Source organism: Onychomys torridus, chromosome 6, assembly GCF_903995425.1.
Source record: "Onychomys torridus chromosome 6, mOncTor1.1, whole genome shotgun sequence".
NCBI classification, from domain to species: domain Eukaryota; kingdom Metazoa; phylum Chordata; class Mammalia; order Rodentia; family Cricetidae; genus Onychomys; species Onychomys torridus.
Genome location: NC_050448.1, coordinates 130,314,175 through 130,329,971, shown reverse-complemented (window position 1 = coordinate 130,329,971; position 15,797 = coordinate 130,314,175). Strand labels below are relative to the sequence as shown.

General features: G+C 42.4%; 1 protein-coding gene across 4 annotated transcripts in view; it reads right to left on the bottom strand.

The window, feature by feature from the left end:
* The window catches only part of Erich3 (glutamate rich 3), a 115,987-nt gene extending 101,132 nt beyond the window's left edge, over nucleotides 1–14,855 (bottom strand). For 3 of the 4 annotated variants that reach the window (XM_036190971.1, XM_036190973.1, XM_036190974.1), the window contains exons 1-2: nucleotides 14,475–14,855; nucleotides 12,713–12,836 (exon numbers count right to left, since the gene is read on the bottom strand). In XM_036190971.1, coding sequence (XP_036046864.1) covers nucleotides 12,713–12,801 — 89 coding nt within the window. In that variant the 5' untranslated portion in view covers nucleotides 12,802–12,836; nucleotides 14,475–14,855. The remainder of the gene's footprint in view (nucleotides 1–12,712; nucleotides 12,837–14,474) is intronic. The other variant, XM_036190972.1, reaches the window with a different exon arrangement.
* Between the last annotated feature and the right edge of the window lie 942 nt (nucleotides 14,856–15,797).

The following is a 15,797-nucleotide window of genomic DNA, read 5'->3' as shown; positions in this document are numbered from 1 at the left end:
TATCCTTCTCTGAAAAGGACCATAAAAATTGGCTTCCTTGAAAAGTCAGAGTGTCAAATGTGTGACTGTGTATGCAGAACCCAGCAACATTCAGAAGGAGGTGAATGCTCAATGGCTGTTGGAGGAGCTCAGTGAGAACACACACCCTCACTGATAAGCTCAGGTAAAGCTAACATCCAGACAGGAAACACCATCCTGACAAGGAAGTTCCTCCTCAGGACCCCACTCCAATTCCCACGTGTAACTTTCAACATTCACAGTAAAAGTCTTCCCTGGAAGAAGCTACACCTCAAACCTGTCTCTTCCTATTCCTCCTTCAAAGAGTGGATAGTTTGGCACCACACCATTAGTAAGGGTGCCTGGTATGAAATGCAGTTTCCTGGTGCTTAGAGAGCCAGGTTCCCTGTTATGTTTTCTCTAGAACTCTGTGAGAGCATTGGCTTGGTCTCATTCGCTAGTGACTAGTGTTCCAGGCACACAAGAACACGCCCAGTTCTTTGTGATGGGCAACCAGACATTGTTCCCTTTGTAGAACCTCAAATTATTTCTAGTTGTCAACATCTTTCTGACAGAACATGATGGAAGACCTCTATCTTCCGAAGAGATCCTGAAAACCTCCACATTATTCTGCTTCTGTGTTCTGATGTCTAGCCTGGAGTTAGGCAAAGCTTGCCTTGCACACATTCAACTGTACTTTTCCATTTTCTTTCTCTCTCCGAAATGCTAGTCTTCTTGATCACTTAGCATGCCAGCATCTTCTTTCTCTTCTGTGATACTGCCTACTGCTTCTCTTCTATTTTTATCTATCCTCAAGAAAGATATTCTCAGAATTGTGCAGAATGCATACTGAAATGTGGTTGAAATAGTGTGCGCCCCAATAAACTTACCTGGTGGTCAGAGAACAGAACAGCCACTATATTAAACATAGAAGTTAGGCAGTGGTAGCACACACCTTTAATCCTAGCATTCAGGAGGCAGAGATCCAGCCAGATCTTTGTGAGTTCAAAGCCACACTGGAATAGCCAGGCATGGTGACACACGCCTTTAATCCCAGGAAGTGATGGCAGGAAGCAGAAAGGAATATAAGGCAAGAAAATCAGGAACTAGAGTCTGTTAAGTTTTTAGGCTTTTGAGCAGCAGTTCAGCTGAAATCCATTCAGATGAAGACTCAGAGGCTTCCAGTCTAAGGAAACAGTATCAACTGAGGTGAGGTGAAGTCAACTGTGGCTTGTTCTGTTTCTCTGATCTTTCAGTGTTCACCCCAATACCTGGCTCTGGGTTTGTTTTTATTAATAAGACCTTTTAAGATTCATGTTACACTGAAATGCATCTTAAGATACAAAATCTCTCTTAGGTATCAACAGTTTAAAAGAAAAAAGGGCAGAGAGAGAGAGAGAGAGAAGTCACGCTGTGCATTGACCAAGCCAAGGTTTGACCAATTCCACAAGTCCTCTGGATGAAATGACCAGGCGCTGACTCCCACCCATGCTCAGCTCTAGTGAGGACTGCTCAAGAGGGACATGAATTTGGATGAGGTGTTATTCTTGAGCCGAGGTAGACCCTGCAGATAATAAAAACTGACAAATGGGCAACATGAGCTTCCATAAAGGAGGCTCGGGTGACTTCGGTGTTGATGATGGCTGTAAGATCCCTGTTGCACTTAGACATGATCAAAGTCTTCAGTCTGGAGAGCATGATGAAATACTAGTAATCAGGAAGCCAAATAAGAAAGGTCACTTTTGCGATCAGGAGACACTTTCTAAAATCCACCTATAGAGTTGACAACATCTCACCAAAAACTTGATTGCCTCCATATATCATTATCACTCCAAGCTAAGATGGAAAGCATCACCAAGTAGCACAAAGTAGTCCTCAGATGTCACAGCTAGCTACAGTAACTCTTTCCTTTTCCTTTATTTCATTTTTATAATACAATCTTAATTTTTCCTTGGTAACTCAATTAGTTGACTTCCAAACAAAATAGAGATTTAATTAAATAATTTTTAACTTTGATTTTCTATACTTCTAGAGAGCTGTCATTCTTCAAGTCAGTTCCCAGTCAATACTGAGCCTCTCTGGCCTCAGGACAATCCTAAGACTAGTGCACAGCTCTTAGCCTGTCGGAAGCAACTGTCAAATGGGAGATCCTACAGCAACTGGGTGCTCCACAGAAACCATGCCATGCAGGCTGTGTTTCTAAGCATGTTTTGAAGCATGTCAGAGGAGAGAAACGAAGATTGCCCTAAAAGTTTCAGTCTAGCACCTGTTGTTGTTGTTTCCAACAAAGTTGCATTTCTTTCCCCAGGTCTGGTTCTTTTTGTTTGTTTGTTTGTTTGTTTGTTTGTTTGTTGTTTGAGAGCATCTCTCTACACAGCACTAGGTGTCTTGGAACTCACTGTGTAGACCAGGCTGTCCTGGAGTTCAGAGATCCATCTGCTGCTGCATCCTGAGTGCTGGGAAGTGCTTAGAATGAAGGCGTGCTCCACCATGGCCTGCTTAAGACAGAGTTCTTTTAAAGTCAGGGATTTCCAACCTTTTTGGAGACAAGGTTATACATGTATTACTCAGGTTTCTTCACCCCTTGGAAACAGAAAGATCTAGTTTAGGTCTTCTATTTCCATCTCTACACTTTGACTTTCAACAAGTTGTTTGATTGCTATTCTCTGTTTTGTCATCTGAAGTGTAAGTAATTCTATCTTGTGGTCACGGAGCTTCTAGTGAGGATTAAATATTATATCATGAGCAAATAGCCCAGTTCAGCCAGAGGCATCATTGTGGTAGTGGTGCCATTAGCTATAGTTTAACCTTATGAAGCAGCTAAATGTCTGCCTGTGCTCTGAGAGGAGTAAGTACAGCATAGTTATCATCCAGGTGTCAGGTACATCAACGATGCTTAGGAGGAAGGTATGGTTTAAAACCTGGAATTAAACAAGACATGAGCCAGGAAAAGGAAATGGGGTAAGTGCTAGGCCATGTGAAGGGATGAAGGGGACATGTGAAGCTTGTCTTGGGGAGGAGAATGATTATCCAAATGCTAGGGATGAGAGAGTACTGTGGGATCCCCTTCCCACCCTCTTGCCAGAAACTCTCCTGACATAGTCCCTCTTTCTCCTGACTTGCCTGCTGTACATGCACAGCACCATTCCAGAGTCCCCTGATCAAATCACTGAGGAGACCACCATGCCACCATAAGTGTTTAAAAGACCACTGAGTGGCCACTCATCAGTATGCCTGCTAACAGATATGGAAGAGACTGGCACAACCAATTCAGCCTGCCCCTGGAGTGTCTGGTGTGGAGTGTTGTCTTGAGGTTTCACAACCATGTGAGCATAGCACTTGCTCTTCAGAGAATGATAATCCAGCCAAAGAAATGATGCTGGCATGATCAGGTAAACTATAGTCACAACATCAAGTGCTTATTGTGTCTGTGTCTCTTGTGATGTTCAAAATACCCTGTGTCTGGTCAATATCTCAGAGTCCTCAGTAAGTGAAATCTGAACTAGGTCCTAGGTGGAAAATCAAGGGTTAAAGGAAGAAACAAGATTTGGGTGAAGGACAAGAGGGGTAGAGAAACTGTCTGGGCCCATATGAGGAGCATAACACTCTAGCTACCAGAGACAATGATTCTGAGTTACCAGCGCTTCACAGTACAATCAGTGTAATAAAAGCAGACAAATTTTGAAGTATGAATGAATTGTCAATCAAGGAAGTTAAAATAGGTCAAATATTCCTTACTCTGTTGCCTTGGTTTGGAAATTTGCACTTCACATTAGAAAATAGATTTATTTATTTAGAAATTAACACTCTGCTTGGAGTTTTTAAATTGTCGTCTTTTGGTTATAAGAAGCCCAAAGGCTGGGCTGTAAAGATGGCTCAGGAATTGAGAGCACTGGGTGCTCTGCTAGAGGACTTGCATCCAATTCCCAGCACCCACATGCTAGCTCACAACCATTTGTAGCCCCAGTCCTGGGGTATCTGATACCTTCTGTTCTCTGCAGGAACTTAGCACACATGGTACATAGGCAGACATTCCACACACAAACAAAATACATTCATTTTTTTTTTTAAATGCCCAGATGCTTGAATGTATATGTGCATACACACACACACACACACACACACACACACACACACACACACACACAGGAACATAAAGAAAAGGATTTAGTCCAATTGCTAAAGATGATGTGTGGACTGTGAACTCCTCCCCAACCATTTCCCTGTCACTTAGGCTGTGCCTCCTCCTGTTTTGAGCAGTATATTTAGTTTATTTTTAGTTGACATACTTTAAGAATTAAAATCTAAAGACCCAAGCAATATATACTTCCCACAAAAAACAAGAGAACAACACTGTAGCTGCCATTCATCAAATTCCAATTACGTGCCAATACATCTTCAGGAGAGGCATTTATCAGCCCCATGTCTGGAAATAAGCGTAAATGGGGTTCAGAAAAGTGAACTTTCCCATGTTCACAAAAGGCATAATAGGAAATCAAGCTGACATCTTTCTGATTAAAAAAAAAAAAAAAAAAAAAAAAAAACCACTAATCCTACAGAATATTTGCCTCTCTCTCCCTCTCCTTCACTGTGTGTGTGTGTGTGTGTGTGTGTGTGTGTGTGTGTGTGTGCGTGCGCACGCGTGCACAGGTATATAACAATGGTTCATTTTTATTGTCAGCTTGACTGGATCATGAGACATATACAAGACTAGGAGACTAGTAGTCTACTTCTGGTTGTGTTTGTAATGATGTTTCCAGAGACAATCAGATCCCAAGAGGTCTGAGCAAGTCAATGGATCGGTCCCCTGAGGGATTGTCCTGTGATGACTTTCTAGAGAGATGATGAAATTAAGGAGAGTGCTGTAGGAAGTAGGCCATGAAGTACATGTGTCTTTCGGGGCTGTATCTTGTCCTGGCTCCCTTCTATACACACACCTTTTCACATTTCTTATTGAAATCTTTCCTTCCATAAGATGTTCTTTCAAGTATTTTTGTCACAGTGACACAAAAATCACACACACACACACACACACACACACACACACACACACACACACACGCAGAGAGAGAGAGAAAGAGAGATCTTAGAAGCTTTAATTTAAAGAAAGGAAAACAAATAGAAAAAGAAAACTTTCAGATAGTTGGAACCGTTATTCTGCCTCCTGGGAAGGATCTGGCTGCCTGTCCGAGCTTCCCACCCATTTTCCAGCCTCTTGAGAGTTCTGAGAGCACTGTCTCTACACCCTGCCGGAGCTGTCCTTCCCGGAGCTGTCCTTCCCGGCACAGGGCTCTGGAATTCAGCTGCTGCTTCATGCTCTCAAATTGAGCCCAGAAACTTCGGAGCTCTCATTTACTTTTGCCCCATACCTGAAATCTCAGGACCCCTCTTCTCATACAGCAGCCTGAGACCAGCATCATCCTCAACTTGTCTTTTTTCTAGAAGGTTCCGGCCTGAGTCAAAGACTGAGGACCCAAACTTGACTTACAGGAAAGAAGAATTCATAGAGACATTTTTATAAAGACATCATCTCAGAATTGTGGTGGAGTTGACATTTTCTGCAGTTAACAGAAATTCCAAATTAGATTTCAAGAAAAGGAAAACGACCGATTTTTACACTAACAACATGATCAGGAATCATAATTTAAGTTTTGACTTAAAGTTTTAAACAAGTGTTAGTGAAGAAAGGAAAGCCCTAATGTTTTCCACTGAAGCTCCCAAATATGAGGAAGAGACAGTGGCTGGAAACTTAAGACAGGATGAAGTCTTGACTTCTCAGCACGGGTCAGCTTGTGTAACACGAGCTTACAACACCCTGGCTCCGGAGAACAGGACACTGAGATCAACGAGTAATGTTACTGTCCTCACACTCCCCAGCCGCAATGGTTTGCTGTGTTGATAGCTGTAATTATAACATCATGACTCTAGAGGTCCACTACTGTTAAAGGTTCTCAGACATATTACTTACATCTCACCCATATCCAAAACCCTTCTTCAAGATGGGTTCTTAAAATTATCTTAATGCTATGTCCAGATCAGAAAATAAATCTAGACATTCTGTAGAAACCTGTGTCTGCTTGTGCACTGAGGTTATACAAAGCACCAATGATTAATATTTACAATAATCCAGGCACTGTGCTAAATGTATAGCTATTGGTCCTCAAATCAACCTGCAAAAAAAGATATACCTCCCACAGGCAGGAGCCAGAGCAATCACAAAGCTTGTTTAGGGTCGTATGATTCCTATGTGGCAAGGTTGAAAATCCAGAACTCAGAACATCTAAGTCCAGTCTCAGCTAGCACCCTAGTGAGCATGTCTAGCAAAAGCCATTCTCTGTCCTTTCTCCCTGTCTGCCTTCCCCAGTAGACTGTAGAATACCACACACACTCCTCCTTGCTCTGCCTTGTATCTGGGCCTGTCTATTGATGCAGCCGTGGCTGTGAGATAGACCAAAAGAATGCTGGAAGGAGCCCATGACCATCGTTTCCTTCCTACTTGTGGTGGTCTTATAAAAATACAATGCCTGGATCTAATTTTTAATTCCTGCTACCATATAAAAAATAAGAAAATTGCAGAGATAAGGACTTATAAAAACTCCAAGTCTTGCTAGTAATAAAAAACATTTAATCATGTATGTATACCGTTGATAAAATGAGTCATAGATATTGTCGTGGCCTGGGCCTCTGCTTGCCTTATTTTTTCTTATTTGCAGCCAAAGACATTCTTTTTTATTTTTTTATTTTTTGAGCTGAGGATTGAACCCAGGGCCTTGCACTTACTAGGCAAACGCTCTACCACTGAGCTAAATCCCCAACCCTTTGTTGGTTTTTGTTTGTTTGTTTGTTTGTTTCCAAAGACATTCTTAACACAAGATTACTATGTTGCCTGAGGATAGAAAGGGGCAGGGAGGGTCACTGGCTTTGAAAATCATGTTCAAAACTTGTTTAGACCTTTTTAGGATTTCAGATGAATCTTGTAAACTGTTTCTAGACCACAGCAATTCCTGAATGTGGCATTACCACATAGAAAACACTCTGGGGACCATAACTAAATGAATGAATATGTTCTTGGAACCAAAACAAATGCTGATTTGTGCAATGGGTTGATCTTGACTGCTAACTTGAAGGGACTTAGACTCACCATGGAAACAAACTTCAGGATATGTCTGAGGGAGTTTGAGATTCAGTTAGTCAAGGATGAGAAGTTCTACTTCAAACGTAGGCAGCAGCAGGGGCTAGGTGCTGAACTGCATAGAAGGGGAAGCCGTCTGAACACCAGCATGCACAGATCTCTGCTTCCTGTCAAAGATGCTATGCGACCAGCTGCTTCCTGTTTCTGCAGCCATGACTTCTCCCTCGTGATGGACTGTAGCATTAAACTGTGATTCGGAATACATTCTCCCCCAACCCTTAGGTTGCTTTTGTCCCAGCAATGCAGAAAGAAACTAACAACAGCTTTCAGCAACCATTGGACTAAGTTTAAAACACAGTACCAGCAATAGGGTTGAACAAGAGACCTGGAGAGATGTGGACTCTTACCACAAGGCCTTGCTTTCACACGGCGGATGGAAAGGCTTCTCAGATGCTATGCTGGTATAATTTTAAAGCAATTGAGAAACAAGTTTTCAAATAGTGTGGTTTTGTCAAAACGGGTAAATCGTAGGGACATGGAGTAGAAATAATAAAACCATGATGCATGCGATCACTTATGAGCAAGGATTTTAGAGAAGCTTGGCTCTTCCTGGCACTTGTCATCTCAGGGCAAAAAAATTTCAAAATACTGAGAAGTGGAGAGAGGAAAATTAAAAACCACTTGTATTCCTCGTATCCAGCAATTTGAAGTTCTTTCCAATTCTACTCTTCTAATTTACCACAGATTCTTTTTATTGGATCCTAAACAATAGAGATAATATTCCTGTAAATATCTGCAAGCAAGTGATGTGCAGAAGAAACTGCTCGATACGAAAGCCACATAATAGCCACAAATATGAAATATTATAGCCTATCGCATAGAGAGAATGCCAAATTAACAGCAACTATAAAACACCATGATTTGATTCAATTTGAAAACCGTAGTTTGTAATGCTATTTCATAACTACTTTGTACAATTTATTTTGCCTGTTTAGTTCCCTGCTGCTCCTTCCTTTGCTTCAGTATTTTGCCCTAAGTATTTTCATTAATTTATAAATGTTTATAGCTGTAGCAGAAAAATAGTAACAGTCACAGAAAAATGGATCACCAGTTTAAAATGATCGATTTTATATCCCAATCAGTGCCAGGCACTGATGGGTAGGAGTAACTTGAGTCCTAAACTGACTTACACATCCCAGCAGAGGTTACTGGTCTGTTGTTCTAAAACCTCTTCTCACTGGGATTTTCCTCCTGTGTTGGCTAGGTTTGGATCCTATCTCCCATTTGAACTTTTGGTTTCCGATATCTGTATATCATGTGATGGACTTACACCCCCCCACACACACCACAACACACATTTATGAATCGAATCCTAATCTCCAATGTGAAGATTTATGGAAGAGTTTTAGAAGAGAGTTAGGCCCTCACAAATGAGAATAGAACCAAAACAATAAAATAAAATGAACAAAGGAAAGGGAAAGGGCTGCCTGAAGAGTCCTGATAGGCAGACAGAGGCAGCCATCTGTGGGTAAGAAGCACACCTTCTTCACTTAGCCTACCATCCCAAACTCCCTACCTGCAGAACCGTGTGAGACACATGTGAGTTATTTCAAGCCACTCCGTCTGTGGGATTGTTTTTTATTACTTAGATGCACTAAGACACCCATTACTACCACACTGCCAGCAATCAATCAATCATTTGTTTTCTGTGACTCTGCATTTCTTATAAAGACTTATTTCAGCTTTGTGGGACCAGGCAATAAAAGCTATCAGCTGCTACAAACAGGTTGGTTACCTCTAAGACTGCCATAAAATCATATCACAGCACAGGCAGGTGGTTTACACAACAGACATTTATCTTCTAGTAGTTCTGGAAGCTAAAAGCTATAACGTCAGGCAGCTGTCTACAGAGTTGGTTGCTCCCAAAGGCTGTGCAGGAAAAATCAGTGCCAGCTTCTCTCGTTGGTTCATAGATGAACATCTTATTGTAATGTTCCTAGCCCCTCTCTGTGCATTCATGTCTGTGTCTTGCTGTCTGTCTGTTGTAACGGCATAAGGCAGGTCAGATTAGGACCCACTGCTTTGATATCACTTAACCTTATTACTTATTTAAAGATCTGTCTCTAAATACAGTCACACTGTGAGATGTGGAGGACTCAGGCCACAACAGTGGAATAACCAGAATAATGACCAGTTTGTGTAGGCGACATGGACTTAATGCACAGAAATTAAAAATGTCTTTCCTGAGTGCCTAGAAAGCTTGATTCTGGATTCTCTATGCTTGCAAACAGAATGTGACCATTAATGACCCACTAGGAAGAGCACAGAAACCCTCTGGACCTTACCACATCTGTTCTCCAAGAGAAGATGACAAGGAAGCCATGCGACTTTGAGCAGATGAAATTCCACATCATAATGACCTCCCACAGACCATGTGTTAGAAGAAGATAGAGGGAAGAGCAAGAACCAGAGAGGAGTCATAAGAGAATGGAAAGTGTGTGTGTGTGTGTGTGTGTGTGTGTGTGTGTGTGTGTGTGCTTTCCAGTGTTGTTCACTGTTAATGTTTATTCCTTGTGGCTCAGCATACAAGCAATGATTCAACAACAGTTTTCCACAAACCTAAAATCCTAATACCAACAGAATCATAGTAAAGCACAATCATTCATTCATTCTATGCTGTTCATCTTGTCACATCTCCTACTTTTCTACAGAACACACATTAATGCAAAAAGGCAAGCTCTCTGTTGAATTACTTTGGTCCAAGTATATTTTTTGATCTGATTATGGGCACTGATGATAGTCTAGGGAAGGCTGTGTCTCCTTTCTAGACTCAAAAAAGAAGAGAGTGAAAGAGCCAATACCCTGTGGGAAGCTGGAATACTCAGATTCACTGTTGGGTGAAGGTCCAGACTCTTGACAATTGTTTAACCTGTAAAACACAACATGAGGTTCTACACACATGTAGCTAGTTAGTAGCTCTGCATGTGCACCGCTTGGGCAATAAAAAAGATTAAGCCAAGGGAAGGAAGAAAGCAAAAAAAAAAAAAAATGCATTGACTGACTCAAGCCTGGGGACACTACACAAACTTCTTATTCAATGCAGTTAGGAAAATTAGTCACTTATGAAGAAAAAAAGGAGTGAATATTCAAATATATTTGCTTTAAATCATGTATTTGAACAGAAATTACAAATACATGTCTGCTCACCATACCTCTTTTCTAGTTAAGAGTTTTACTCCAATGAGTCAACTGTTGTGTCATTTTTAGAAAATTGTGCATAGCCATACCATTCGGGGATTTATAATCTGAGAAAAATGACGAAGACACTCACAGAAGAGTGTGAATGTTGGAGCGCACACTCTGCTCCTTTGTGCTGATTTTGGTGCCACTGGAATGTGAGTGTTCCACTGTAAACTTGGTATTTAGGAGATCACCATATGATGACTATCTTTGTAGGGAAGGGGGGAAATTATGGAAGGGAAGAGCTACAGTTCTCCCCCACTTACTACATAGCTTGGTCAACATTGAAGTGAACCACAGAAGGCTCACTACTAAATAGAGAATTTGAGATTTTCACTAGAAATAATACTACTGGAAATCTGAAGGCTCAAAAGTCCACATCCCCTCAGGCTTAGATTATTTGGTGCTGTTTTAGGAGTTAAAAATCCAGTCAGAGAAGCTGCACTTTCCAACTTTGCTCTTAGCCAAATAACCTGGAGAACACTGTCTTTTCCCTGCTGTAGCAGGAATCTCAAAGGTCTTATTAATAAAATCAATCCTGGAGCCAGGTATTGGGGTGAATGCTGAAAGATCAGAGAAGCAGAACAAGCCACAGCTTCCTCACCTCGCCAGTTCCTCAGCTGATCCTGTTTTCCTCAGACTGGAAGCCTCTGTGTCATCATCCAAATGGATCTCAGCTGAACTGTGCTGCTCCAAAGCCTTAAAGCTTAACCAGCCAAATTCTTCTAGTTTCTGGTCTTCACGCCTTATATATCTTTCTACTTTCTGCCATCACTCCCTGGGATTAAAGGCTCACTTCTTGGGATTAAAGGTGTGTGTCACCTTGCCTAGCTGTTTCCAATGTGGCCTTGAACTCACAGAAATCCAGAGGGATCTCTGCCTCTAGAATGCTAGGATTAAAGGTGTGAGTGCCACCATTTTCTAGCCTCTGTATCTAGTGGCTGTTCTGTTCTTTGACCCCAGATAAGTTTATTAGGGTGCACAATATTTTGGGGAACATAATATCACCACACCCTGCAGAGGTTTGGAGAAGTGACAGGAGCAGAAGACACCACTGGACCTTATGGTGGCACTGTTCTCTAAACCAGTTTCCAAACTTGGATACACACCCTCATAGGGTACCACAGAAGACTTTCCTGAAGACACTTTGGAAGGCTATTCCAATAGAAACCTGCTCTACTCCTCAATTTTCCCCTCTGAGTCCTTAAAACAGACCTTCTGGAAAATGTCTTCTAGTCATACTCATTCCTTCCCTCATGCTTGTCCCACTATAAATTATAAACACCTTCTACTCCACTGAAAGGAAGGTGCCTCTCACCATCCAGGGTCCCGTAGGGAGCCTCAAGCTTAGCAAAGTCTGTGTTATCTTTGAAAGACTTTTTAGGACCATTTTTAATTACTCCCATTCTCCATCTGAACAAAGCCAGTGTTGGGCCCGTACGGTTTTTATATCCAGTGTTTCATGGTATAGTTAAGTAGGCAAGCAACTCAGAGTGAAAAAGAGCCATCAACACTGCTAACTGACTGAGAAAATTTCAGACTTACAATATCTGCTTTATTGTAGAACTTAACTTTATTACCATTTTATCTTCAAAATGTAGTAAGTACAAAGTGCCTCAGTAATGATGGAGAAGGCTTCTCAATGTTGATGAAGACTTTTATTTGCTACTCAAACTTTTATTATTTCCAAATGGTAACATAGGCGAGAGAAATAATTACTCTCTTTATTTGAGGGGGAGACTTTAGTAATTTGAAATGCTTTTGTTATTGGGTGAATTTTAAGGCATGTAGACTAAATATGTTTCTGCTCATTGTTTCCATTTATTTGCTTATTTATTTATTTATTTATTTATTTATTTAATTTATTACCTTGTCTTGAAACAGGGTTTCAGGGCCTCACTGTGTAGCTATGGCTGGCCTAGAGCTCACAATGTAGACCAGGATGGTCTTGAAATCACAGAGATCTGCCTACCTTTGTTTTCCAAGTACTGGGATTTCAAAGTGTATGCCCTGCACCCAGCATCCATTTATTTTTATGAACTAAACAAGACATATATGTAAAAGCACTATGCACTACTACAAAAGTATTGTCATCATATATCAAAATACTTGATCACTATGGCTGGGATCCATCAGATGTTGATCTGATTTGAGTGGAATTTCTATACATTAGTGGTCATGCACATTAGATCATTGAATGGGATGATGAAGGACTCAAGCTGACTGGAGATGCTGGCCTCATGTTTCAGCCCTGACCCTTCCACCCCATACCACCCTTAGAAATTTCTCAGTCGTAAGCTGCCTTGTCTGTGGAAATGGCGGTCATGAGAGATAGTTCATTACCTCAGAAAGGACTCTGGTTCCTGAAAGTCCTGAATATCTGCCCTAAAATGGCTTTCTTTTGTGACTACATGCCCATCAGCCAGTCTCATTCCTCCAACCAGCAATTGTTGAGCTTCACCTAACCCTGAACAGATATAGAGAGAAAAAGAATATAAAGCATGGAGCTAATATTTCAAGAACCTTTGCATTTTAGTGCAGTATGTGCTGCATCCCCGGTGTGTGTGTGTGTGTGTGTGTGTGTGTGTGTGTGTGTGTGTGTGTTGCATCTCTACGTAATCCTTGAACGGTCCCACAAAACACACACTTCCCTTAGGTCCCCTTTCTCCATGTGCTCAGAACCACTGGAGCTTCAGAAAATTTTGAGTTCGGTATCTGCAATCTTAATCTTGGCAGAATTTAATAAGCAGCTACAGGTTTGCCTATATTTTCACATAAATGGGTAAATGGACTAATCAGAATCTAACCTAGCCAAGAACTGGACAAACATAGGAAGAGACCATGACTGACACATTCATTTTCTGAATTGGGACAAAGTGCCAACTGCATCTGCAGAAAACATATTATTCCTGTCCCACGGGACCGTGGCTAACAACACTTGCTCAGGAACTCAGCAACAAAACATTAAAGCTCTGAAATTCAATTTATCACAGCGCCCCTACTCTCCAGAATGTTCTGGAACTAACTTCCAACAGAACACCTTACAGGGATTTGGATTATTCAAACATTACTGACTCTTGTCCTTTCATCCAGAGAACTTATTAAAAAGTGAAATCTTCAAGTGTGATTGTAGATCCAAGAGCAATAATAACTATGTTCTTTCTCTTAGACGCCACCATCTCCAAGTGATCCTAAATAGGGTGTCTTCTGCCAGCCCACTGCTCTTCAACATGTGTGATAAATGCAACTGAAAAGCATCAAATTAGTTGCAAAACCAAAGAGGAGAAGGGAGTGATCCACTTAGTAGAAATGTGATAATAAAAATTGATGTAGTATGTATTGCACACTTAATTCAGAAGGCAATTGGATACTCTCCCTTTCACAAAGAATGGAGACCTTGTTTGTGTAATAACCAACAAAGACTGTTCACTGTCTGTGATGTATTGAATGTTGCTAATAGGCCCTCTGAAGAGTTGTTCTACCCACAGGAGACCATGTGTGGGCGCCTGGGTGCCTCACGCCTTGATCTTTTGCTTTCCCGTATCACACCACTTTCCTGGGCCCAGGTGGTTCTAAAGAACCCTCATGGTGCTTCTGTGACTAGGAAGATATATTTCTGACAAAAGGTGCTCTCCCTCCTACAGGGAGACCCTCATAAAAACAACCTCTCCTTTGTTTGCAAGCCACAGACAGGCCATGGAGAAAATTTATCTCTGCCTCAAATCTCCCCACAAATGCGTATTCTCGTAACTTCTACTTCAGCATTTAAACACTTGTGTTCCACATTGAGGGATCTTCATCCTATCTGACATCTATCCCTGCTTATTGTATGCGATTTTCACATCCATTTTCCCGTCTTCCCAGGCTGAAAAATTCAAGAGAGGCGAACATTACGAAGAAGCGAGGATGGGCAGGGGGCAGGGAGGAGATAGGACGCCTGGGATTTCTGCCATCCTCTTGAAACCTAGAATCTGTGTTTTCCGCCTCCCCCGGCCCACCCTCCCTCCCTGTGTCGCCCCTGAGCTCCGCAGCAGGAGGGAGGAGGAGGGCCGCTGGCTGGAGCCGCCACCTGCCTCAGTAAGGCAAAGCTCCAGTTGTCACTTACCCAGCGGGGTGAGAATGGCTCATTTTTGCTGAATCCCTTTTGGACCCCGCTGCAGGTGCAGACGCAGCTAATGGTGGCTTTGCGCTGCAGCGTGGGACTCGGAGCCCCTGGGCTGGGCTCCTCCCTTCCTTGCCCAGGTTCCCTGCAGCCTCCCAGTAGCTGCTTGGTAGCGTCCACAGACTCCCGGTTGCTAAGGGAGAAGAAAACACCCAGGGCCCGGAGAAGCAGCTGGGCTGCTGGAACCAAACCTGGACAAGCTAGAAAAGAAACCAGCTCCCACCCCGCTCGCTGGGCCGTGATATAGAAGGATATGGGAGGAGATCCGGCCGTCCCCAGCTTGGTTGCTCTGGGATTACCGTTCCCCAGGCATCTGAACCCTGAAAACATACACACACACACACACACACACACACACACACACACACACACACACACACACACACACCTTTCTGGCCCAGCTTCTTCCTGCTAGGTCCCTGACTGGGTGGTGTCTGCAGGCAGGAGAGCAGGAAAAAGCCACAGTCAGGTGCCTTGGTTTCTGCTCCTATATTTTTTTGGCATGGTACACATACAAGGAATGGGATGGCATTCCTTATACTAGACAAGAAATAAAACCCCAAACCCAATAGTACATGTGCTCTGGTGCCAGGTGGCCAGGGTCTGGAATGGCGCATCTAGTCCTGGGAGGTGCGGTCTAATGTTACCAGTAAGTGCCATGTAAGAATGTTGCCAGATAGTCACAATGTTTTTCTCACTTAGGCCCCAAACCCAGACTTTTATATGAAATCTTAGAATTTTTTTTATTTTTTATTTTTTTTTTATTTTTATTTTTTTTTTTTTTTGGTTTTTCGAGACAGAGTTTCTCTGTGTAGCTTTGCGCCTTTCCTGGAACTCACTTGATAGTCCAGGCTGACCTGAACTCACAAAGATCCGCCTGTCTCTGCCTCCTGAGTGCTGGGATTAAAGGTGTGCGCCACCACCGCCCAGCTGAAATCTTAGAATTTTTAACTATTGGTAACAATTTTTTTTTTTTTTTAATACTGTACAGGCCAAAGGGGCCACATGGACTTGTCTGGGGGATTTCTGGCTCACAGGTGGCTGTTTTCTCAGTCTCAAGTTACCTGGCACCACCTCTTTCCTTCTTCAGGGTCAAGTCCATGGTGCCTGGCCTCAAGGAGGGCTCAGCCTGTACCAGGTCTAGGTGGCCTCTGAGAGCTCAGAACTGTGCCAACCTCAGAGTACATCACCATCAGGGTCCAGGGGCTCAAACTGGAGTGGGCCTTCCAGAAGCCACCATACAGAACAGGGATCCCCTGAAGAGAG